The sequence below is a fragment of the Accipiter gentilis genome, chromosome 28 (assembly GCF_929443795.1).
Source record: "Accipiter gentilis chromosome 28, bAccGen1.1, whole genome shotgun sequence".
Classification (NCBI taxonomy): Eukaryota; Metazoa; Chordata; class Aves; order Accipitriformes; family Accipitridae; genus Astur; species Astur gentilis.
In genome coordinates, this window is record NC_064907.1 from 14,639,213 (window position 1) to 14,663,936 (window position 24,724).

General features: G+C 39.9%; 1 protein-coding gene across 4 annotated transcripts in view; it reads right to left on the reverse strand.

The window, feature by feature from the left end:
* Positions 1-24,724, reverse strand: part of SMOC2 (SPARC related modular calcium binding 2) — a 150,157-nt gene that overhangs the window by 39,843 nt on the left and 85,590 nt on the right. For all 4 annotated transcript variants that reach the window (XM_049831056.1, XM_049831055.1, XM_049831058.1 and 1 more), the window contains exon 8: positions 7,325-7,511. In XM_049831056.1, the coding sequence (XP_049687013.1) occupies positions 7,325-7,511 (187 nt within the window). The remainder of the gene's footprint in view (positions 1-7,324; positions 7,512-24,724) is intronic.

The window sequence follows — 24,724 nt, forward strand, 5'->3', positions numbered from 1 at the left end:
AATTCTCCTACTCTACATTCCCCAAAATTACATTTACTGAGAGGCATACTAAAATGTCTAATTAAAATATACTAATCCAAATTTTTGGAACAAAATATTCTTTTTAAAAGCATTAAACGGTGGCTATGTCCTGGGTCTAGGCCAGACTGCCCCTAAGACCAATACCTGAGTATTCTGATCTTAATTGTCAGGCAGAATGAAAAAAATCCAATATTATTTTTCCTTTGAGTGCTTAATTTATTTCCGTATCATCTGATGAAACTGCCCACTGGCCCATCAAACTTTGGCTCCTGCAAGCAGGTACAGTGTTGTTTTCATGGACATGGGAGAGCTAGAGGCACTTTTTTTTCCCCTAAAGAACCACAGGGATAGAAGCTGCTTTGATAGCATGTGTTGGATTCAGATACCTGATGGGTGACCACTTCAATCAGCCAAGAAAAGAGTGAAAGGGAAATCTCTGAGCAACACTCACTAATGCAGTACCTGGCAACCAGCCTGGTCCCCGATTAATCTGATACCTGACTCTGCATTCCTCTCATCCTCTTCCGTTATTGTTACTGCTTTGTGCCTACACTGTCTTTTTTGGCCTCTATTCTTCTACCCTTTGGGCTTATATTTTTGTTAAATACACATGTAGTTCATCATATACAAACTAAATCTATTAAAGCCCAATCAGTGTTAAAATGCTGCAATGCGAAAAGTCTACATTTAACCCTTTAAAGCAACTGGAGTAAGAAAATGAATCATTAGAAATTTACCATAAAGGAACAGCCATGCTAAGAACTGATAAGAAAAAAACACCTGCCTCAGTTTTCATGGGGAAAGAGTGGGAAAGGGATAGCATGTCAGAATGGAGCACTGCCTGGTTAAAAATAATGTGGTCAAAAGACACACCAAGTTACTCTTTTGAATTTTAAAGGAGAAAGAATCCCTAGCAATGGATGTGTATCTAGAGTCAGCAAGGGCTTATGAAGGCTGCTTTATACCTCTGAGCAGTCTGCTAGGAAGCACTGAGATCTAGTGAGGTGTACAAAGCAGTAGAGGATGGAGGCTTTCACAAGGATTCTACAGTGTGGGCAGCCTCACAAAGCAGCTGATTTATGTTCTTTTTCAAGTTTAGAGAGTCTTGCGCAAGTGGATTGGGGATTACTTCACCCATGATCTTAGCTGTTAAAAAGTCACCTGTGAGAACACAGACTTATGGCCCTGCTGAGCAAAAAGGCTGAGGGTCACGCTGTGATGTCCAAGAGGCATTGGGAGCCCGCTGCTGAGGACCATACTGACAGACTTTGGGGGGAATGGTTGTTTGTACCCTTTAAATGCATTATCATCTTTTAGTCAAATGGATGTTTCCTCAAGGCTTTCATAAAAGCCAGCTTTATACCACAACTTCACATATTTCTTGGGAGTTTTACTGTCTTAAATATCCTAGAGTGGTTCTTCATTCACATATCTTTAGTTTAACTCTTTTTTTTTCTTTTTTTTTTTTTTTTTTTAATGGAATACCTTCAATGACAAATCATCTATTTTTCAGATGACAGGACATTAGAAGGTGAATGAGTATTAATAACTTCCCTTCATTTTGGGGGTCTAATTTAATGTGACTACTATTTATTGTGGTATTCAGAGCCTGATGATATGACAAATTTCACCCTCATGAATGTATTCTAAACAAACAACATGCAAAACACTAAGCTGTTCTGCCAACAGCTTCCCAGATCTGTCTATCCTTTCACTGTTGTCCCCTAGTGATTTGATACAGATTTGCAGAACAGAGATTCCAGGATGCTATGCATCCTTCTTGCTACCAGGAGTACTAATGCTATCAGTTCCTGCAGTAGAGTGTTAACAGATACTCTTCCAGTTTGTATTTTGCAGTGGAAAGCTGGAAGATAGCACACACCATTTTGCATTAGCCTCTGGTTCTTTAAACTAGGGAAGAGTCACATGTTCATTCTTCCCATTCTATAAGAAAGAATTACAAAAAGACAACTGCATATTCATCATCATATTCTGATCCCCCTTTACTCCCCTCTGCCAGGGAAAAAAAAATTAATTTCATCAATATAGAGAAAAGGAAAAAAAAAACCCAAGAAATAATTCATGGGATTCCAGCCCAGCTAAATCTTTCTCAGAAATGAGGTCTAGACATTCCTCTTAAACTCCAGGCAGTAATCCCACCTGCTTGTTTACCAGGACTGTAGATTCCTAAATACACCAGTCATTCTTTATTTAGTATGAAACTCCTAAAATTGTGTACTCTACTTACCCATCTGTGCTCAGAAATGTCCTCTCCAGGGATATTACTAAATATTACTTCCTCAGAGCTTCACTGAGAACTGCCCTTGAGTCCAGCAAAGCTGAACAAATTATAAATGGCCAAAGCCACAGCAATTGGTCTTCTGAGTATCAGTCAACAGACAGAGCACTCAGCGAACAAAAGGAAGATTTGTGCCTGAACCATACGTATGAAATGATTGAATTCAGTCTGGCAGAATTCCAACGCTGGAGAAATACAGCACAGTGAAAGACCTCCCTGCCACCTCTTCTCCCACGGCTGAGTGACTGTGGTTGTCAAGCACAAGAGGCCAGCAGACCAAACAGGAAAAAAAGAAGACCAAGACTGATTCTAGATCCATAGATGATGCATCAAGGGGTTGGGAAGAATTAGAATTCCAGTCTCTATGACAGTAGAAGCCAAAATCACACCCATTGCATGCACACTACACATATGAATAGAAAAGTGAGTTGGTTGACTTTCAAGGATCACCACCTCTATTTTCATAAATCTCGATGTGCAGGATGAACAAGGAGTACCTAGCAAAATTCAGACTTAAAAAGGAAGCATACAAAGGGTGGAAACAGGGTCAGGTGATACAGGAGGAATATACAAACACTGTCCAAGTGTGCAGGGATGGGGTTAGGAAAGCCAAAGGCCCCTGGAGCTAAATCTCGTAGAGGCCATGAAGGGCAACAAGAAGACCTTCTTATGCACCTATCAGCAGCAAAAAGAAGACTAGGGAAAATGTTGGCCTGCTGCTGGGTGGGACAGGGGACCTTGTGACAAAGAACAGAGAGAAGGCAGAAGTACTCAATGCCACCTTTTCCTTGGTCTTTCCTTGTAAGAACAGTCTTCAGGAACCCCAGGTCCCTGAGACCAGTAGTAAAGTCTAGAGCAAGGAAGACTTACCCTCGGTGGAGAAGGATCAAGTCAGGTATTGTTTGAACAAACTGGACATAGAGAAATCCATGGGACCTGATGGAATGCACCGACAAGTGCTGAGGGAGCTGGCTGATGTCATTGTGAGGCCACTCTCAACTATATTTGGAAGGTTGTAGTGACTGGGGATGGTTCCTAGGGACTGGAAGAAAGCAAATGTCACTTCTGTCTTGAAGAAGGGCAAGGAGCAGCTGAACAACAAGCCAGTCAGCCTTACCTCAATTCCTGGGAAGGTGATGAAAGCAAATCCTCCTAGAAGCTATTTCAAAACATATTAAGGACAAGAAGGTGACTGAGAGTAGTCAGCATGGATTTATGAGGAGGAAATCATGCTTGGCCAACCCTGCAGCCTCTTCAGATGGAGAGAGAAGAGCAGATGTTGTTTATCTTAATTTTAGCAGGGCTTTTGACACTGTCTCTGATTACATTCTCATAGACAAACTGATAAAGTATGTGCTAGATAAACTAACGGTGAGATGTGTTGAAAACTGCCTGAACTGCCAATCCCAGAGTTAGGATCAGCAGCAGAAATTTCAGCTGGAAGCCAGTCACCAGTGGAGTGCCCCAGAGTTCAATACCAGAGCCAATATTGTTTAACCTCTTCATTAATGACCAGGATGCTGGGACAGAGAACAACTTTAGCAAGTTTGCATATGATACAAAATTGGGAGGAGTGGCTGATACACCAGGGGCTTGTGCTGCCATTCACAGGGACCACAACAAGCTAGAGAAATGGGCTGGAAGGAATCTCATGAAGTTCAAAAAAAGGAAAATGCAAAATTCTTGCACCTGGGGAAGATTAACCAGCACAGGATAGGGGCCAACCAGCTGGAAAGCAACTTTGCAGCAAGGGCCTGGGATTTCTGATGGACACTGAGTATGAGGCAACAATGTGCCCTTGAAGCAAAGAAGACCAACAGCCTCCAGAGCTGCATTAGGAATAGTATTGCCAGCAGGTTGAGGGAGGTGATCCTTCACTTCCCATTCATGCTGGCAAGACATATCTGGAGTGCTGGGTCCAGCTCTGGGCTCCCCAAACAAGATGGACATGGACATACTGGAGTGGGCCTAGCAAAGGGCCATGAATATGATTAAGGGACTGGAGCATTTGACATAATAAGGAAAGTGTGAGAGAAGTGGGACTGTTCAGCCTGTGGAAGAAAAGGCTCAGGGGAGATCTTACTGGTGTCTATAAAAATCCAAAGGTGGGGAAATAACAAAAACTAAGTCAGACTCTTGTCAGTGATGTCCAGTGACAGGAAAAGAGGCAATGGGCATAAAATGAAATAGAGGAAATTTCATTTAAATGTAAGAAAAAACTTTTATTTTTTTAACTGTGATGGTGAGCAAACACTAGAACAGGCTGCCCAGAGAGGCTGCGGACTATCCATCCTTGGAGATATTCAAAGCCCAACTGGACATGGTCCTGAGCAATCTACTCTATCTGACCTTGCTCTGAGTAGAGGGGTTAGACTAGAGAATCTCCAGAGGTCTCTGCCAGTCTCAACTATTCTATGATTCTATAATGATACTCATAAAGAAGAACTACAAAAACATCAGCAGAAGCCCCACTGCTTGATGAGCACAAGAAGATGATTTGGACTCAAATTAGAGAATAGGAACTAAGACTCCATAAAATTATTTAAACTATAATTCAAAGAAGGATTAGCACTAAAAACAAGCAACAGTAACAGAAGAAGAGCGGAAAAGAAAGCCTCTGAAATCTCTAGAGGACATCTCTAGGTCCTCACACAATATATGTACTGATCCTACAGTTTCAGAACCAAATTGGATTATTTTGGTTTTGACAGTTTATGGATCTCAACTTGCCAGAAACAGCAGATCAACAGTAACTTTAAGTCATGCTCACTTCAGCTGTTACTGTAATTGGCACAGTCTAGACTACAGTGTAAACAGCTATAAGTAAATTAGCACTTGAAGAATATGTGAAAAACACTCCCCAAGAATATAATACTTTACAGCAAGTAGCTTATAATGCTTTTTCATAAACCTTATGCAAATGATAAAAAAATCTTTTTGCTTAAGCTTCAGAAGATTTGTTTGCATCAAGATATCCATACTGCCCGTCAGCTTTATATGCTCTTCTGTAGCATACTTACAAGGGCCAAACCTCAATAACCAGCCTAAATAACATCCTTTGGAATCTGATACTTGCCTTGCCTACATCTGCTCTATGTGGCTCACAACATTTTACCATATATCAGGCTCAGATGAGATGACTGAACTCCAAGCTTCTATTAATAACACACTAAAATGATATTTCCTCTCTATGGGTTCCCAAGCAGTTGTTCCATCAAAGCCAGTCACATGAAATAGTTGAGGAGGTTGCTGGAAAAATAACTGAACATTTCTGAGGTTGGATGTGGTTTCTGTATAGACCATCTTACTTGGTTCTTCTATATTCAGGCTAAGGAGTGTGAGGTTTCCTCTGGGCTTATTCATTACCTGCTCCAAGCCTTGGCTTCCCAGCACAAAATGGATGTAAAAAAGAGGACTAGGGAAGCAAACTGCCTGTGACATTGCAGTGAAGGAGTCTGTGACCATCTGGCCTTAACTTTTGATGTCTCTTAGAAATATTTCACTTCATAGTGGAAAAAACCTATATGACAGTCAATCTCACCTCTGTGAGAACTCTGTTTCCCAGCAAGATCATGGAGCAGATCCTTCTGGAAACTGTGCTAGGGCACATGAAAAATATGGAGGTGATTGGTGGCAGCCAATATGGCTTCACTAAGGGCAAATCTTGCCTGACAAATTTGGTGGCCTTCTATGACAGGGTTACAGCATTGATGGATAAGGGAAAAGCAAGTGATGTCATCTACCTGGATTTGTGCAAAGCATTTGACACTGTCCCACACAACAACCATGTCTCAAAATTGAAAAGACATGGATTTGGTGGATGGACCAGTTGATGGATAAGGAATTGGCTGGATGGTCACACTGAAACATCAATGTGTGATCAATGGCTCACCGTCCAAGTGGAGAGCAGCAACAAGTCGCATTCCTCAGGCGTCGGTATTAGGACCGGCGCTGTTTAACAACTTTGTCAGCAACATGGACAGTGGAATTGAGTGCATCCTCAGCAAGTTTTCCAATGACACCAAGCTGTGTGGTGCGGCTGATGCGCTGGAGGGAAGGGATGTCATCCAGAGGGACCTCGACAGGCTTAAGAGATGGGCCAGTGCGAACCTCATGAAGTTCAACAAGACCAAGTGCAAGGTCCTGCACACATGTTGGGGCAATCCCAAGCACAAATACAGGCTGGGCAGAGAATGGATTGAGAGCAGCCCTGAGGAGAAGGGCTTGGGGGTGTTGGTTGATGAGAAGATCAACGTGACCTGGCAACGTGTGTTTGCAGCCCAGAAAGCCAACCATATCCTGGGCTGCATCAAAAGCAGTGTGGCCAGCAGGTTGAGGGAGGGGATTCTCCCCCTCTACTCCACTCTGGTGAGACCCCACCTGCAGTACTGCATCCAGCTCTGGGGTCCTCAGCACAGGAAAGACATGGACCTGTTGGAGCAAGTCCAGAGAAGGGCCATGAAGATGATCGAGGGCTGGAGCACCTCTCCTATGAATACAGGCTGAGAGAGTTGGGGTTGTTCAGCCTGGAGAAGAGAAGGCTCCAGGCAGACCTTAGAGCAGCCTTGCAGTACCTAAAGGAGGCCTACAAAAAAGCCAGAGGGGGACTTTTTACAAGGGCCTGTAGTGACAGGACAAGGGGTAATGGTTTTAAACTGAAAGAGGGTAGATTTAGATTAGATGTAAGAAAAAAGTTCTTCCCTGTGAAGGTGGTGAGACACTGGAATAGGTTGCCCAGAGAGGCTGTGGCTGCCCCATCCTTGGAAGTGTTCGAGGCCAGGTTGGATGGGGCTTTGAGCAACCTGGTCTAGTGGAAGGTGTCCCTGCCCATGGCAGGGAGGTTGGAACTAGGTCATCTTTAAGGTCCCTTCCAACCCAAACCATTCTATGATTCTCTGGATCTATGATGTAATTCCACGAGCAACAGAAACCTACATGCTAGTACATGCATACTAAGGCATCTTCTCTATACAACTTTTGAGCACTGAACATGTATTCCCTTACCTGGTTGATGTACCAGGGATGGGACGTCCCGTATCCACCAGAACACACCAGCAGTAGCCTGTGGAAGGATGGCACTGCACTGGTTTGTAGAGGCCACCCTGGGCACACTCTGGAATGAACACATTGTCTTTCTGGGGCTGTTTAGCTTCCTCCAGGGCTGACTGAAGTTCTTGATCACATGATGATGCTTTTGGAAGGAAAAGAAAGAAAAAATACTCAAGAAGCTATATAGAAAGGGTCTACTAGATTTATCAAACAGTTTTTACATCTTTCTTTGATGGCATATAAGGATTGTATTTGAAGAGGTTTGCTAGAGCTCAAATACCAGCTATATTAGTTCATGCTGTATACTGCTAGGAAATTTAGTTTCCTTTTCATGCAGCTACTTCATAATGTGGTCCTAATTATATCTTGACACCCTCCCCCCTTTTCCTATACTAGATATAATCTATGGATAACCAAATACTTTCTCTGCCACCTTAAAAAATCCTTACTGACTCCACAGCCCCTAAACTACCAATTCTTTTCAGAGGGAACAGTAAAAATCCAACTTCTTAGGATTTCCTATATGAGTTATTCATCTAGATATTCATTTAGATGTTTATATTCTGCTCTTCCTTTCCAGCTTTGGAACAACCTCTTGGTACAGTGAAAATTCTTCCACCTTCTTTTCTGGTGATTTTGGTATTGGTGATGTACCATTTGCTCTGGAGACCAGAGACCCACAAGAAAAAGTAATATATTCTTACCTCTGCATTAAAAATACGTCCTAGATCTCTTCTGGATGCGAGAAAAGCTTACATGTCCACACATTCCTAGCCTTTACGTGAAACTATGAACCAGGGAGCAAAGAGCAGAACCCCCAGGGCCTGAGAATGCCAGTCAGTCCACACCAATCAGTAGAAAACTACCTCTGCTGAGGATTTTTGATCACTACTAAACTGGTATATGTGGCACTTCAGAGGTAATAAATGAGACAATTTGTTCAAGCCATTGTTTCTCCAGAAACTTTAAAGTTAGTCTCTTATCATGTGAAATTTAGATGGTAAATAAAACAGGTTCTGTGTAATTCCCAAAATAATCCAGTGAACAAAAATTAAAACTTGAAAACAGGAATGTTAAGCACTCTACAAACACAGAAATTACTGATAGGAAAATTTCAAGTTTCTAGAATAAATCAATAAAAGATTCTCTTCAGTTAAAGAAAAGTCATTTTAATGTTACCAAAAAAAAAAAAAAATCTATGGGTAATATTTGCTCTTCTTTCAAGTCAGTTAAAGACTGGTGACAGACTTATTTTCTGAATCTCTAGCAGGATTTACTTCTTGATTTTTCACAGTTCAACCCACAGCAGAACAAGTTGAATCCTGACTGGATTTTCTAGTTTGTGTAATGAGTTTCAGCTTCAGTCTAATCTCATTTGCTCTGAACCCACAGGGTTCAGAAAACACTTTGCAAATTGTTGGCAAAAACTGACAGAAAGTGGCTAGTTATGTCCGGAATACTACTGCTCCTTGCCAGCTTCTTGCAAATGCAGATGACCAAAATCAGTAAGACTTCTGTTGCAGAGGAAAAGGTGGCAGAAAGTTAAACACCTTCATACTTTAAATGGCACACAATTCCGTCTATACAATGGCCTGGTTTCCAAAACAGTGTGTTTTGTTCCAGTCCATGCAAAAGGTTTAAAAAACAAGCATATCACTTGCTAACTTGATTACAAGGCACAGATGGAGTGTTTTTTCAGTTCTTTGGTTGTTGGTTTGGGGTTTTTTTGCCTCTTTTGTTTCATATGGTATTTGAGCAGGACAGCTAGATAAATTGATTGATTTTGCATGTTTTTGTCTTGGTCTACCCACTAGCATAATCAGACGTTGAATAGCTCTCAAAGCACCAGTGTTTAGATAATAAACTGTACTTAGAGAATCAGTGTAGTCAAGACAGAAAGGCTCCTTTAAAAAAGGGAAAGAGCTAATTATTTGCATGTTAAAACCTTCACAGAAATACCTATGGCTTCACAAATTAGAAATCCATCACCAACACCCTCTTAGAGCAGCCAAAATAAATCTTTCCCTCAGTGAATCTGGATTATGATGATTATCAAGTTACAAGGTACGGCAACCCTGGAAAACACATCACTTAGCTTAGTTGTTCACTTTTTATGTTTTGTATATAATCAAGCAAAAAAAGGAGCAAACGGGGTGAAGCAGCTGCAGCAGCTGCAGAGAGGGAGGAAATCATTACTCCTCTTTAAACTCCACTAAATTCTTTTCTCTTTCATACTGATAAACCTTGGGACCATTCCATTAGCTACTGTGACCTTCTCTCATTTTACATTCTTGTAACTAGCAACACAATCTGGCAGATGTGCAGGTATTATTATCTCTCGCAAACCTAGAGGAGCGATACATTTTCATGCTCTCAGCTTTGTTTAGAAAATACATTGGTGTACAGAGACTATATAGTCGAGTCATCCAGATAGACAAACTGTAACAGCACGGAGAGGGTGTGATGGAGAATTCCCAGTGCAGAAGCAGATATGGACTGTTTCAGCTGTGAGCATAAGCTACACCACCGAATTTCTGGGAAGCTCTAGTTTCCACTGATTGAAACAACCAGCAAAGGACTGCCCTGCTGACTCAAAACCACTGGAGTCGGGGACCAGCACAGTCACCTGCATTATGATGGCTCAGGAGCTGGTGTTACAGACCTAGATAAATGGTCTTTACTCTCCTGATAGACTTGCTGAGGCAAGGTCTCCTACAAGCTGCTGCCCAAGCTAGAAATTTGTCTCTTTTGCACTAGGTCAGGTTTGTCCTGGTTCTTTTTCTGCCTTACATCTGGTTTTACGTCTCAGAGGTACAGAAAAGCAGTACTATGGGAGAGATGTCAAAGGAGGGTTGCAAATGTGGCTTAGCGCTTTAGGAGGGACAGTCAGAAGACTAGTGAAACTTAACATTGCAGGTGAGACTGGGACCAAACGGGACAGCCAGTGACAATAATCAAAGGAAGGTTTAAAGATGAAAAGGAGAGTTCTTAATGGCAGAAGTCTACGAAAAATAGACAAAAAAACAGGATTCACACCAAACACCAAGGTAGAAGTCCTGTAACTGGGAGGACTCTAGTGATGAAGTCTGCCTTCGAGGCGCAGCATCAGCACAGGCATTCAAGAAAAAAAAACCAAAACAAAACAAAACAAAAAACATACAAAAAAGAAACTATGGTATTTTCAGGAAGGACTTTCTCCTTCCTGGAATCTTTAATTTCTTACTCTTTCCCTATGGATGGGAAATTATAACAAGAAGAGGAATTTACCATTAGTCCTAAATTAGTTGTCAGACAAAATGTAGATTATTTTCAACAAATTGGAAAAAATATAAATTAGTGTGGTGGACACAATGTCTGTCAGTTCTATACGTGTCAAATGACTGAGCCTTATCACAAAACTGCTGAAGCCAGTTCATTCATTTTATTCACCAAAAGTGCAGTATAGTTCATTATTTTCCTCTGTTACACAATGGCTAATGAGCTTCAGGTCAGCTATCAGGCAATCTGCTTAGTGACTGCCCAAGACAAGTCATTTCTGCAGAGTCCAATACTTTTGTATGCTTTTGACATGACCATTTGTGCCACCATTACTACTTCCCTGCTTGTTTTGCCCACTAGAGCACTGTGCTACCTAAAGGAAGGAAAATTGCTCTAAAGTGCTTACCTATAATCCTGCCTGCTTTTCCCAGAACCAGAATATGAGTCCTCTAATTTCCTCTCCGAGGGAACCGTTCATTCCCGTTCAAACTTTTCTTTTAATTATTTACAACAGAAGTACTGGACTGATGCAATTGTAGCCCTGTAATAACTAAAAGCTCTTATCACAGAGCTACCATACTGCTGCAAATAATTGCCTTTGTAATGTCAGAAGAGTCATGGTCAACAAACATTCATTTGCCAGGAGAAGCAGTGATAAATGTCATTAACTTAGAAAATGCTTGACAGTTTGTCCAAACAATCTGACAACAACTATGATCTGGAACCATAACAGATGGATACCAGAAGTTCATAAAGCGAACAGTACGGAAAAAGATCTATGCCACAATAAAAGTAGGATAAATACCTTAATCATTAAAATGCGTCAAACTTTCTATGGAATGTGTTACTACAATAACATTCCTTCTGGCAAGAGAAAAGCACTGACACTCCAGCTTCTTCTTTTCAGTCAATATGCTTATACTGTTGTTATTTCACTTAGTTCCTTCAGTTTTGTCTTGCTGGGAAAAAAAGGGATGCTTTTCCAAGCATTTTAGTTCAATAAAATAGTTAGAAATAGCTGAAAAAATCCTTTCCACATAGTCTACCATGTTAGCCAGCCACACTGTAGTTCAGTTTGGAACCTTAATTTCAGGGTGATAAACCTTCCTGCATTTTCTACCCAAAGTTATATTTTATTCCAGGTTCATAACCATTAGTGATTCAAGACACAAATTTTAATCATGTAAGGAAATACACCTTTTTACCCAGTTTTACACCAAGAGCCTTTGTACCACTCAATGACCATCTACTTACTCTGAAAAATCAATTTTTTAATGATGAAGTAAAACCACTAAGAATGAGTTTAAAAACCTGCTTTAAATGTAATGTCTGTTGCTCTTCCCATGTCATATGGCTATTCCATTTCTTCCCTTTTTACTTTGAATGTTAGTTACTAAATGTACTTTTCCTGTTCTCAATCAAGATGCCTTCATAGTCCATTGCAAACAACCAGCTGAAATGCTGCATCTTGTCTCAGTGAGAAAGATACTCCAGCTAATGACAAACTCTGTGGATAAGTTTCATGTTTTGTATAAAATCTTCAGTCAATTCTTGTTGCCAATTATCCCTAAGAAAACAGTCTGGATTTCAGTGAATCAAGTTAACTTACATGAACAGAAAAATACCTCAATAGTAGTAGGGTATAACACTGTAAATCCTTATTTATGCAAGACTCTGTTTATTTATCTCTGATGGGTTACATAAACTGTTAATTAATGTCTACTAGGGGATGTCCTAGAGGAGAAAAGAGGTGGCTTTTCTGGAAGAGGCTTCCTGAACAAACTATGTAACTGTGCATTTGTCTGTAGCACATTTAAAACACCGAGCACAATATTATGTAAGTTATGATAACCATCTTGTTAGTCTTGTAACAAGAGATGTTTTAGCCTCTTGTTTCTGAAATTCTAGCAGTTGTTGTGCTATGTCTTATCACAGCTTCTCCCAACATGTGGAATTCCATGATTACAAATAATTCTGAATTTTTTGTTGTTTAAATGTAAGTCACTGTAGTTATGTCTAAATTTCACTGTGTTCTGCAGAAACAAGTTGCCAAATCTGCAGAAAATTACAAAGGCGTCTGTATTCTACTTTAACATTTCCTGCCACTATACAAACATTTCCTTCCAATTTCCTTAACCCCACAATGTGTATATGACAAACAGAACCCATTCCAAGAAATTTTGTCTTCTGTTGGTTCCTTCTCCCTCCTTTTCTTATTACCATAATGGGCCATGAAAAGACAATTTAGACAGCCTGGTTTCCAGGGTAAAGGGATCTTTTATTAGGGCTTGAAACTCAATGTCCTCTATAGAAAGCAGATAACAAGAAACTTGTGAACAAAAATACTCTGAAAAGTGATACACGAGCTCTGGAGGAGCACAGTGTAAGATTAGAGACAGTTAATATTGCAGTTATCCCATGTTGCTGAGAGGATACATGGACAGAATATATTCATGTCCAAATTTCAGTATACAGAGACTTAAATTGTATGACATTTTCTGCTAATCAAAATGTTATGCAAATCACCTCTCTGTCCTAGTTAATTAAGCCTAATTTAGGCACCCCTTTAGAACACTTCAAATCCTGATTTACACAAGTTTTGTGCTAGTTTATTTCAAAACCATAATAATTGCAATGCATAAATAGTCATCTTATTAACACCCATGCAAACCTCCAACAAATTCACATCTCATGGGGATAAGAATCTGATCCATTTGCTTAGGATGAACCCTCCTTGAACCAGTGAAGTTAATAGGCCCCAAGGAAACTGATTACAATGTGGTTTTGTATTTTCAACTAGTTTTCAGAGTCTTCAAATTTCATTGAATGGATTTCCACTTACACTACACCAAATTGTATTTCCACATATGACCAAAATGTTCGCTTTAGAAAGGCAGTGGTAGGTGGGATAATTTCTATTCAAGCTATGCTCTCCTACAGATGAATTTACATTGACTGGATGGTAAAATGATCTATTACAGCAGTGGCCCTGTTATTCCTAACTCCAGCAAACATGCATCTTCAAGGAAAACTAGCAGGTTCTTTACCTACCACTGACCAATTTCATCACCCAGAATCCATCATGTCTGTTCCCGCTATAAACACAGCTAATACAAATGACAAAAATTCTCTAAATTATTGCATTCTAGTGAAGGAGAGGTGAAACTCCGTGGCTTCATATTCTTTCACGGTTTCCAGCTTTTGTTTAGACCTTCTCTAGCATGACAGATTCCTTCTCTGAAGAGGTAGATGAAGTGGTACAATGTGGCTTAAGATGCCAACTTCATACCCTTTATGCACACAAAGTTATTTCCTCATCCCTCATGGCTAGGGTATGGGCATCTCACACCAATCTTTATTAACAAGACTTGTTCTTACAAGAATTTGTCTACCTGCCCTCTCTTGATGGTTTCACATAAACTCAACTAACAGAAATCAAGTGCAACTCAGTGCTGAAAAAAAATGCAGGAATTAATTTGCTCATGGTACTAGCTTCTTATAAAGACTATTCACTAGCCTAAATCAAAGAAAGAGTATTTATGTGGCCCAACCTTCCTCCAGTAGAAATCCATAGAAAAATACCCACTAAATTCAATGGACAATGTATCAGGGCTCAGCTGAATACATTCACATGCACGTATGTTTCCAGTTAAGCCTAATATTTGCTCATGGACCAAGTACTGATTGTAAGGAATAGGTAACATTAATAAATACTCAACCTTAGTCCCGACATCTAGATGGCAACCAAAACCTAAGACTAAATTACAGTATTAATACTCATCTGGAGCCACATGTTTTGATTTACATTAGGTTCAGATACACATCAGCATGAGGGTTCTCAAGGCCTAGAGAAAGCTGGCAACATTCCTACCCATATTTTTTCTTGTTTGTGAAAACTTGTGGGAACCAAATATTTCAGGTCCCATGTGTGCATTTGCAGAGTGCTCTCAGTGTACAGCTGATCACTATTTTGCACTTTTGGAGCTTGGGTAGATGATTGTGGCTAAACACAAAGCTCATGGCTTCAACACAGCCCTAAAGACTAATTTATTTACTTTACTCCATTGAACAAAGCAGGATAAATCACAGACAGATGCTTTCATTTATCTATGTGGTTTCATATACAAAGACACTGCAATACACAAGGAGGATCATCTGGAAATGCACTGAGCCCATCGAAACAAAGATCCAAAACACAGAGACCACCAGCTCCCATTTAGCTTTACCTGAAAAGAACATGATCACAGCCAATCTAATCTACCTGTACATACCAGGATTTTCTTAACTTGTACCCTGGGTTTGAGTAGCCAAGTAGCACTATGTCAAATCAAGATTTCTGCAATACACAAATTGTGGTTCTACCAATAGTTGAAAGTTTAGGGGCCCATAAAACAAAGATCTCAGATGAAAATAGGATTACTTGCTCTTTAACCAAAATCCAAACCCACTTGTCTTCTGCAATTTTTGAAAGAGCTTCTAGTTTAGGGAAGGTTTTGCACATAGCTCTGCAATTCTTTATTTTTCTTAGAATTTGAAATACTAGGAGTACTGTGAGAAAGACTGTAACCACAACACTGTAAAAGAAAAAGAACTGTTTTGCCACAAAAGCCTGCTATTTTAGCATTTTGTTTGTTTGTTTCTTTGTTTGCTTGTTTGCTTGTTTAATTTTTAACCCAAATTCTTGGTTAAAGAGATGAGAAATATTATGTAAGTATTCAATTTTCTTCTCTCACAGAATTATAACTAAATTACTCAGTCATTCATAATCCTTTTTCTCCTTCACCGAGTTTTCACACTGCCATTGTACAGATTATAAGGGGTCAAACTAGCTACCTGTTTTTCAACAAAATGTAATTCCATATTTTGCCGTTCTTATTTAGATTGAATAAGAGTAGTGTGAAATCTGTACATTGACTTGATGAAAACTCACAGAGAAGCCAGTCTTCATTTACAAGTGTGACAGAATCTGGCTTTAAATGTTTAAGTATTAGCATTTACTCCTGCTGTAGATAAAGGTCGGAGAAACATGAAGTTAGTATACATTAGATTATAAATCTGAGTTATTTCAAAGATGCATGTTGCATTAGATCCAAAATGTATATCCTGAACATCTTGAGCCAAACATTTATTATACCATTTATGACATATGAGAGAGCAGTGAACCAAGAGCAGCACATTTTTGTTAAATCTTTAACAGCAGCATGTGAAAGTGTTAGCGAGCCTTTGCAAAGTGGATTGCATAGTCAGACTTGATCCAAGGGCTGTTTAAACCTTACCCTCTACAATGGATCTTTGAATGCAACCTTAACACAAATCAAAAATCCTCTTAAGCCAGCTGGTCAATCACATGGCATCAGGCTTCACAAGGAGAGTGAAAAATCTTCCGGTCTTCTGAGGAGATGAGGTCCCTCATCCCCTTCTGCTCAATGAGTTGAGGACATTCACTCAATTACAAAGCTGGAGAGAGGATGGATTATCATCTCCAGGTGCTCTTGCTTGACTTTGTTAACTTGGCTCCCCTAAAATGAGAGAGGGTACTGCGCAAAAGACTGCCCCATCCTGCAAGGATACATCTGAAAGCAGTTATTTGCCAAATGGGATGAAAACTGGTTTTCCTACATAAGAGGAACATCGGTTCCTATTATTGCTGGTTATGGCTGCCTCACCCTGCCAAAGCAGAGCAGCACCATAGCGTTCAAATTGGAAAACCAACCAAACAAAAAAGCCACCACCCAAAATTACAGCAAATGAAAATCACTGACTTTTCCCAAACACAGTGGCTAGCTGGCCAGTTTGCTATAGCAATCTAAAGGCTCATTCATTAAACAAAATTGCGCAAAACTACCATTCTTGCTTTATGAGTATATTGACCAGCAAATGTTAGTTTTCTGCCAGTGGAAAAATCTCTCATTTTTAAAGAAATATTTGAAGTGAAAATAAAGCTGGTTCACTTTTTCCACAGAGCTGTGAAAATGAAAGTCTTTGCCAGGTGAGCTGAGGGTAAGTATTTGTTTGAATAGCTCTACTAAAAATTACAAAACAAAATGTGCAAAATGGGGTGCCTAAGTTCATACTTTGGCACTTAAATACACCAGCCAGCTTACTGGAATGTGTATCAACCCAGTGCTTCCCTCCCCTCAGTGAAACAGGAGTTGTTTCTGTTCACCATTTAGGAAACTGAGGTACTTATATCAGTGCCTGTGTTTGACTTTGGATCCTTGAACTTAGGCACCTGAGTAATTTTAATTTCAGAGGTGTACAGTGGCATCTCTGGCTGCAGTTTGTGCCATGTTCCTGCCATTGGTCCACATTGCTAATGCTGTTGGCAGGGTACAGTGTTTTCCAGCCTTATTGCTTAACTCCTTCCCAAGGTGGCTGTGCTCCACCTACACTTTGTTTTCTAAGTATCAACTCATTTCCAACCACCTTACAGACAGAACCTTGACTACTGTCGCAGAATCCAGCAGGAGCCAGGAGGACTTCTGGCTGTTTTATGGGAATGTGATCTGAGGTGCACAGTTAAAAAATATGCAGATATATTAAAAAAATTAGAGAGTATTATTTTGCATTTAGGTAGTACTCCTTTACATGTCTCAGAGTATCTTACAAAATGGTCAATATAATATGCACCTTTATCTAGTTCACAGAAGACTGGATGGGCATTTCAGAATGGTAAGGATTTGGCCCTCTGACACTGAGCAGAAATACAGAGATTAAACAGGCTGCTGGAACAGTAATTCCCCTTTCTTTCTCAGTGTTTCAGGGAGTGTTACTTTGACAGCCATAATGAGAAAGTTTATGCTACCATCATTCCCACTGCCTCTTCTGTGCCTAAGCAGAACAATTCCAGCTCCAGGGCTCTCAGATCTGTACCCTTCAAACCTACTTGATTTAGAAAATCCTAAACTAATTAATGACAGATGAATCAATACCTGGTCACTTTTATACTGACTTGCTCTTCTTCATCTTGTCAAAGGGAAGGCAGAAGCAGGTGGAAAAAGAGCGTGCATAATATTGCTCATGTCTCTAATTACAAGAACTGAGTTGTGCAATGAAAAGTCTTTTAACAGAGCAAGAAGCAAATTCTGTGAAGTGCTATCATCTGGTGAGTCACACTGCTCCCGGAACGCATTAACTCTAGTCCTCAGTATGAGATTCGACAAATAACATGAAGCCTGGTCAAAAGGTAACTGCACTGCTTTAACCCTGCACAAATCCAAAGGCTCATCTTAGATTAAATTCTGTATAGGTCTTTCCCCCCCCAGCGCATCACATCCAAACCACACTATTTATATAGCACATAGGAAGTCAGTATTCGTAACAGGAGAGGTACAGGATTCAGATAGAAGACCGTTTACTGATTTCAGCCAAGTTTTGTGTGCAGTAAAGAGGATGAGCCAAAGAAGAGTAAAAGCCAATAAGAAAAGTCTAATACTATTTCTTTCAGCTCCAACAAGTTTTTAATATAGTTTTATGTAGCTTTTTTTTTTTTTTTTTCTTTTCTCATATGGCCATGGTTAAACAGCTCAGCTTGTGCTTTGGTTTCAAGAGCAAAGCCAAATCTTTGGCTTGGCTTTACCTTCAACCTTTGGAGAAAAACAAGGGCAATCTGAATTAAAAATAAAAATGCTAACTTCACCCCACTTTCATCTCTGTTTTCAAAAAGAATTAGTTCTCTGAAGTGTAGATAATGCTAAGTATGGTGTGATAGGGAAATATCCTTATGCTTTTGAAGAATGAAAGACCCCCTATCATGCTGAAAATCCCAGGCCACAATTTCTGTCCCTGTAAACTAGAACCATTCCACTGTACACAGTAGGGATCACCAACAGAGAAGTTGGTCCCTAGCTTATCCAGAACAATTTTAAAGGCTTCATAGACAACGCATAGTAGCAAAGTCAAAGACTTTTTGAACCAGTAAAATTAGAGTTTTAAAGTGTGACTAATGATCTTTAATCCTTTACAACCCATGGTTACTTTAAGTGCTCAGAAGATTATTAGTTTTAAGTGTTTAACATACCACACAAATGGCCTGTATCAATGGAATAAGCCTTGCATAAATACTTCCCCACAATCTGTTGTGTGTGAGAGTAAAGAACAGGTTTCAGAAAGTGTTAGTTTTCAAAGTGTTTGCTTAGCCTGCTTCCCACAAATATTTTCAACCCTTTCAGACCTGCTCCCATCCTGTCTGCCCACAAACACATGCACACCTACCTCAGGCCTCATTTATTTTGAAGCTCTCTGCGACCAACAGAGAAAATCTAAAGGACTGTTTTTGGCAGAACTGTTCAAATAAAACAGATTCTAAATATTTAACTTTTCCAGATAATGAGCATCACAGGGAACAGCAATGTCGGCATTCAGTCACCTAATAAGGAAACATTTCTATTATCGCTTATGTGAAGACAGTTCTGTTATTCTTTCCACATATTATACATTGTATGCTTTGTTTGTTGTTCTGGGTTTTTTTTGTTTTTTTAATTTGGGAAGATTAAAGGTTCTTTGATGGCTTGAAAATAACACAAAAGGAAGCTCAGTGCATGATGCTCCCAGGAGGTTGTGAAGCTGTTGCAACCAGAGCTGTTGCTGATTAAATCTGTCTATTGTTATAAAGCATTCTGGGCCAAACCAATCAACCACTAGCATAATTAATGAAGTCCACAAGGGCCTTTAGTGGGACTTGTTTTCATCAATCAGGAGGAACAAACACAGACTAAAGAAGAGTGGAAAAGCCTGAGTATTTACAAACCTGCTTGCCTTGGGTCATGCTTGTGAATAATTGCAGTACAGTCCCATAGCAAGTACCGCTGAACACTAGACATTTTGCCTCGTACATGTAGGCTCATTTAGATAAAGCTAACGTGGAGGTGAAGACACAGGCTTTCCCATGCACCAAAGTCATGGGCATCCTCTTTTTGCTCATGTTCTACATATATATTTATTGCAATCACGCAACGGCAGCTACAGTTTGCAGAAAGAAGGGGAGGAATCTTTGAAGTTGTCAATCAGCTGCAAGGAAAAAGAGTGAAAATCCAATATCATGATTTACATGACTGAAACAAAGAAACCAACAAACAAAACAAAAGGCAGGAAGTCTAGATGCAAAATTGAAACTGAGAGAAAGGGTTTAGGTAGTGCCCTTTCATTTGGAGAAATGAAACTATTTCAACATTTTTCTCTTCACGTCCACCTCCTGTAGCATGTTAGTCAGTAAAGCTCCTTATTGTATTCAATAGACCTGTACTAGACACTATCTCTACCACCTCTCTGCTGAAAGTTTTGCTTCTGCTCGCATTGATCTGGTCAGACTGCAGCAGCCCTCCCAGCAGCAGAGCCAGGGTTCAAGCCCTGGAGTTCCTGGCTGGCTGCCCCCAATGTAAGCAACGAAACCACGCTGTCTCCCTGCACTAGCTGACGTCAGATGCTTTCACATACAATACTTCGTAGGCTGCTTAAGTCTCCCCAGTGACATCCTGAGGAAGTAAAATTGGCACAGAATATAGGCCAAGACTCTGAGCACTGGTCATTCAGACTAACAGTGTTGATGTTACAACACTCGCATTGGGTTTTATTTGAAAAATACAAATGAACTTCCACAAAAAACTTACAGCCTTGACTATGGAAACATTCTTCCTTAGAAGAACAGTGGATTAATGCCAAAAATATACTCAACTACCTTTAGGATCAAACATCTGGTTAGTACCACAGTACCCTGCAGTACAGATACCACAACTGGACACAGTATCCCTGAAATGGTCTCTGAAATCCTACATAGATAGGTAATGACACCTTTCCATGCTTACTCAGTAAAGGAATCAAACTCTCTTTCCTATCCATTGCACTGTTCAACTAGCTGCTCCTAAGAACTCTCAGCTTGGTTTTGGAGTCACTGCACTTTCAGAATACAGCCTGCAAATTCATAGCATGATCTACAGTCTTTATTCCTTGATTATTCTCCTCAGAAAGGCTTCCAGTTTATGCCTTTGGCTGCAATAGTCAAAAAGAGAATGTGGAAGAATAGAGAGAAGAGAAAACAGTGTTACAAGAAAATCTTAAAACAGCAGCATTTGAGACTGAAGAATGATACCTAGGTAAAAATCGAGAAATAGGCAGTGAAGATCAGCTATTGACAGAAGAGAAAGCAGACTGCAGAGAAAGGACTGGAAACAGAACAGGGAATTCTGTGTGCGTAACCAAGACTGAAGATGATTAATTATGCCAGAGATAACAGAGACTGTAATAAAATTGCATAAGGCTCCAATAAAAGCAGGTATGAAAAAAGGTGAATTAAGCTTAAAGATAGCATTCTAACCCACAAACTTTCTTACTTAATTATACAGGGAACAAAAAGATCCAAGGCAAGGCTTTTTTCCTCTAGCCTTGCTGTGGACGGGGATGCTCCGTGTAAAAGTCACACGGGCTCATTTTGACATTGTATTGAAAAGGTAACTGCACCATGACATCCTTGAGGCTAGCACTATGGTTTGTTATGTGACATTATATTTTCAGACATGCATGAAGATATTAATAAATACTCAATGCTTCTGAATACACATATGCTTCAATGTGCAGAACACATCACCTCATCTGGAGAGAATGAGGCTGTACAGAAAAGTAATAAAGAGAAAATACTTTGTTCACTCTTTCAGCTGGCAATACAACTGGAGTAGCTGAGCCCTTGTGCTGACAGCACATCCATTAAAGTCAAGAGGAATTCCAGCTATGCACTAGCAGCAGGATTGGGGTGGACTGTCCTATTATCACTGATCCAGCAGACTGATATACCACATACTAACTACTTAAAGAAATGAGTGTGCACTGTGTTTCCAAGAGAGGCAATAACACCATCATCAGTCCTGTACCGCTAATGTCCCCATTTAGAAAAAAAAGTAAAAGAAAACTAAAAAACCCAAAACCCTCCAGGCCTGATTCTCCTCTCTCCTCATAAGGCTTCCAAGGGCAGTACCCTTTTGATGACAGTAGAGTCACTCCTGTTTACACTTCTCTGAGTAAAATGAGGCTTCATGCCTGCTGAAACTAAACCACCTACTCCTACAGTCATTTGCTATTATTATACTGGACTGTTTAGATAAAGGGGTGAACTACAGGATGTGTGACTACATTAGAAGTCACTGTTTCATACTTGGGATGTTGGCAGAGAAAGGGGGAGAAGTGACCTTTCAAACCACTGACATTTATGCTGGTATTTTTGGCTTTGCTGCTTCTCTCCTGTATCAACTCAAAGAAACTAAAAATCATCTCAAATTGCTTTTTAAACCTGATTAGAAGCTGCAAGAACCCCAAAATTATAAGTCCCTTAAGCTAGGCAGGATGTAGCCTTTATTCAGCCAAACAGGAGAGCAATGAGAATAATGATTCTCTCACTACCTTCAGGCAGCAATGGCTATTGAGATTATGGCTTTAGCTATATGGTGGGAGTTTTGGGAAAGTCAGAGAGGAACCATCCAACATCAGAAGTTACTTACACTTCTGCTCCCCAGTCCAATTAGGTAAGTAAACCAACAGAAAGGGTCCCTACCTTCTTGCCAGGCAGAATAACTAGGCACAGTGCTGTTGTAAAAGAAGGGTGAACTACACCATGACAGAGTGTGATGGTCATGAACCTCTGCAACTAATCACCTCCCTACCTCTGTTGTAACAGTGTCTGTGGGTGAATTTGCTACATGAGAAGTAAACATAAGCAGAGGGGATCAACCCTTGTCAGCTCTTACGTCAATGGGAATTTGCCTCAACACAGACCAGAAAACTTGACCTCATGACTGAGGGAGACACTCAACACTTCCTACAGTTTGAACCTGAACAGCTCATGCAATGCTGAACTATCTTCTACTTTCTTGCCAAAACTGTCTCAGCTTTTTGGGGCACGAGAGGTGTTAATTTGACTTTATACTCCTCTGCTTCCAGATCAAACACCAACCAGTCTGTTGCCCTGATCTAACTGGATGCACTGGAAAACAATTCAAGGGCATTATAGGTCACCTACATTTGAGGAATTTACGTATTTATAACGCATTCTAGTCTAACAAAAACTGCATCTAAGCAATCATCCAAATAGAGGATAATAAAAGTCCTTTCATTATGATGAGTTTTCTTTACCCACTGAAGGACAATAAAAGTGGTAAGTTTAAATAACATTAAGATCTCACTGGAAAACAATGAAATAAGGTAGCAAACTGTTTAAATGGTGATAATATAATTTTTTTCATAGCTTGTTATGACTGTAATAGGGTTGGCTGAAAAATTTCATTGTGATTGTCTTTGGTGGAAAACCAGATCTTTAAATGAAAAGATGTTTTTCATTCAAAGTGTTGGTTTTTCATAAAAAAATGTGATTTTTTTATGAGAACAAAACAAAAACAAAAAACCACAACAAGTTGTTTCTTTGTGTTGAACTGCCCAGAGAACCACAAAATCCAAGATGCCTACAAGTGTTCTCAGGTATCTCTGAGTTTTTAAAAAGGGGAGATCGTTATATCCTGCATGTATAGTCAGCCTAAGGACCCTGGCCCCTGAAAAAGAAGGGACTAATGAAGTTTCAGAATTACAGCTCCCACAAGGCACTACATTGGCCAATCAATATTTTGAGTTTTGAGCCAAAACTATTCAGCTTTGTGAAGTTTTGTTGTTGTTGTTTGAATTTTCATCTTGAAAATACAATTTTTAGCTGAAAATGCATACCTTTTCCAAAAAAGTTCCCTAAGAAGTAATTTTTTTCCGTAGAAGGCTGTGTTTTCAATCAGTTTGGTATATTAAGCTTTGCCCTCTTTTTTCCCTTGTGTTTTGTAATGCACCAAGAGTATTTAAGATCTGAAATTTAACTTACAGCCTTAATCTTATTTAAACATAGTTTTATTTGTGGTTGCATGCAGATACTTGGCCTGCCGTTCTTAAACTAAAACAGGTATTAAAAATAGCTTAATGAAAAACAGTGGTCTGTCTCTTCAACCACTGCTTCTTGTCCAGTAACATTGAAATCTAGTGCATTATGGCAACAATAGTTAATGTTATTTCTAGGCAGTGCAGAGTGCAGGGAAAACATAGTGTCTAGCATTTATCTGGAACAGTCTGCTATGAGAGAAGACAGAGCATGATGGACAGGGTGGAGTGAAGCAGAAAGCAAGCCAGTAATAATACAATACTTGGGGTACATACAGCATCTTGCAGATGAAAAGATCTCAAAGTGCTTTTACGTACTTTAGCGATGTAATTTGGCTAGAACAAGTTCCCTTGTGCCAGTTATGACCCTTGGTGTGGCTTTTCATGGAAAGGAAAGGAGACTACACGCGTCCCAAACAGAAAAACCAGTGTGTTGCATTAAGGACAGGCTAGGGGAAAGGATCCATGGATGACAGCATTAACCTGGGACCTTGGTAGTCCATAAAAGCAGACACTGCAGTAAAGGCTTGGACTGATGAAATAGCTGTATTGCAGATGTGTGGCCAACACACAGGTTTTGGGGTGAACTCCACTCCTCCCACAGAAGACCCTGTAGGAGTTGAATTTCTCTTGCTTGGAAATCGAAAATGCTAACATTTTTCATGAAGCCTCAAAAAGTTCCTGCATCGCATGGCAATTTTTTCAAGAATTAATGAAAATGCCAAGGATCTATTGGAAAATAATTAAACAATGCATGAACTGTAGCACAGCTGTCAATCTTTTCAGGAATGCTGTTCAGAGATACACCATTTGACAAATAAGACAGTTGGAAGTCATATGAGGTAAATCATCCTATTAAAAATCCCTCCAAATTTAAACCACCATGACTGCCCAGAACCTGATCTACCAGGGAAGATCTTAAAATGAATTCAGACTGACAGAAATGTAAATGTCAGGAAACCGAGGTAAAACTTTGACTCCAGCCACCAGGGCTGATTCATGTTACATGGCTACCGGTTCTTCCATGGTCTGTAGCAGTCAAGAGTTTTTGTGCAGAATGTGGCCAGATCAAGCAGTAGAACGCCACAGTTCACAGAAGATATTAACAGGGGAATATTTTGCCGTAATTGTTTTTGGCTTTTTTTATAAAACACTTCTTTCTCAGTTATTGGAAAGGTGGACAGTTGGTCATTTTACTTA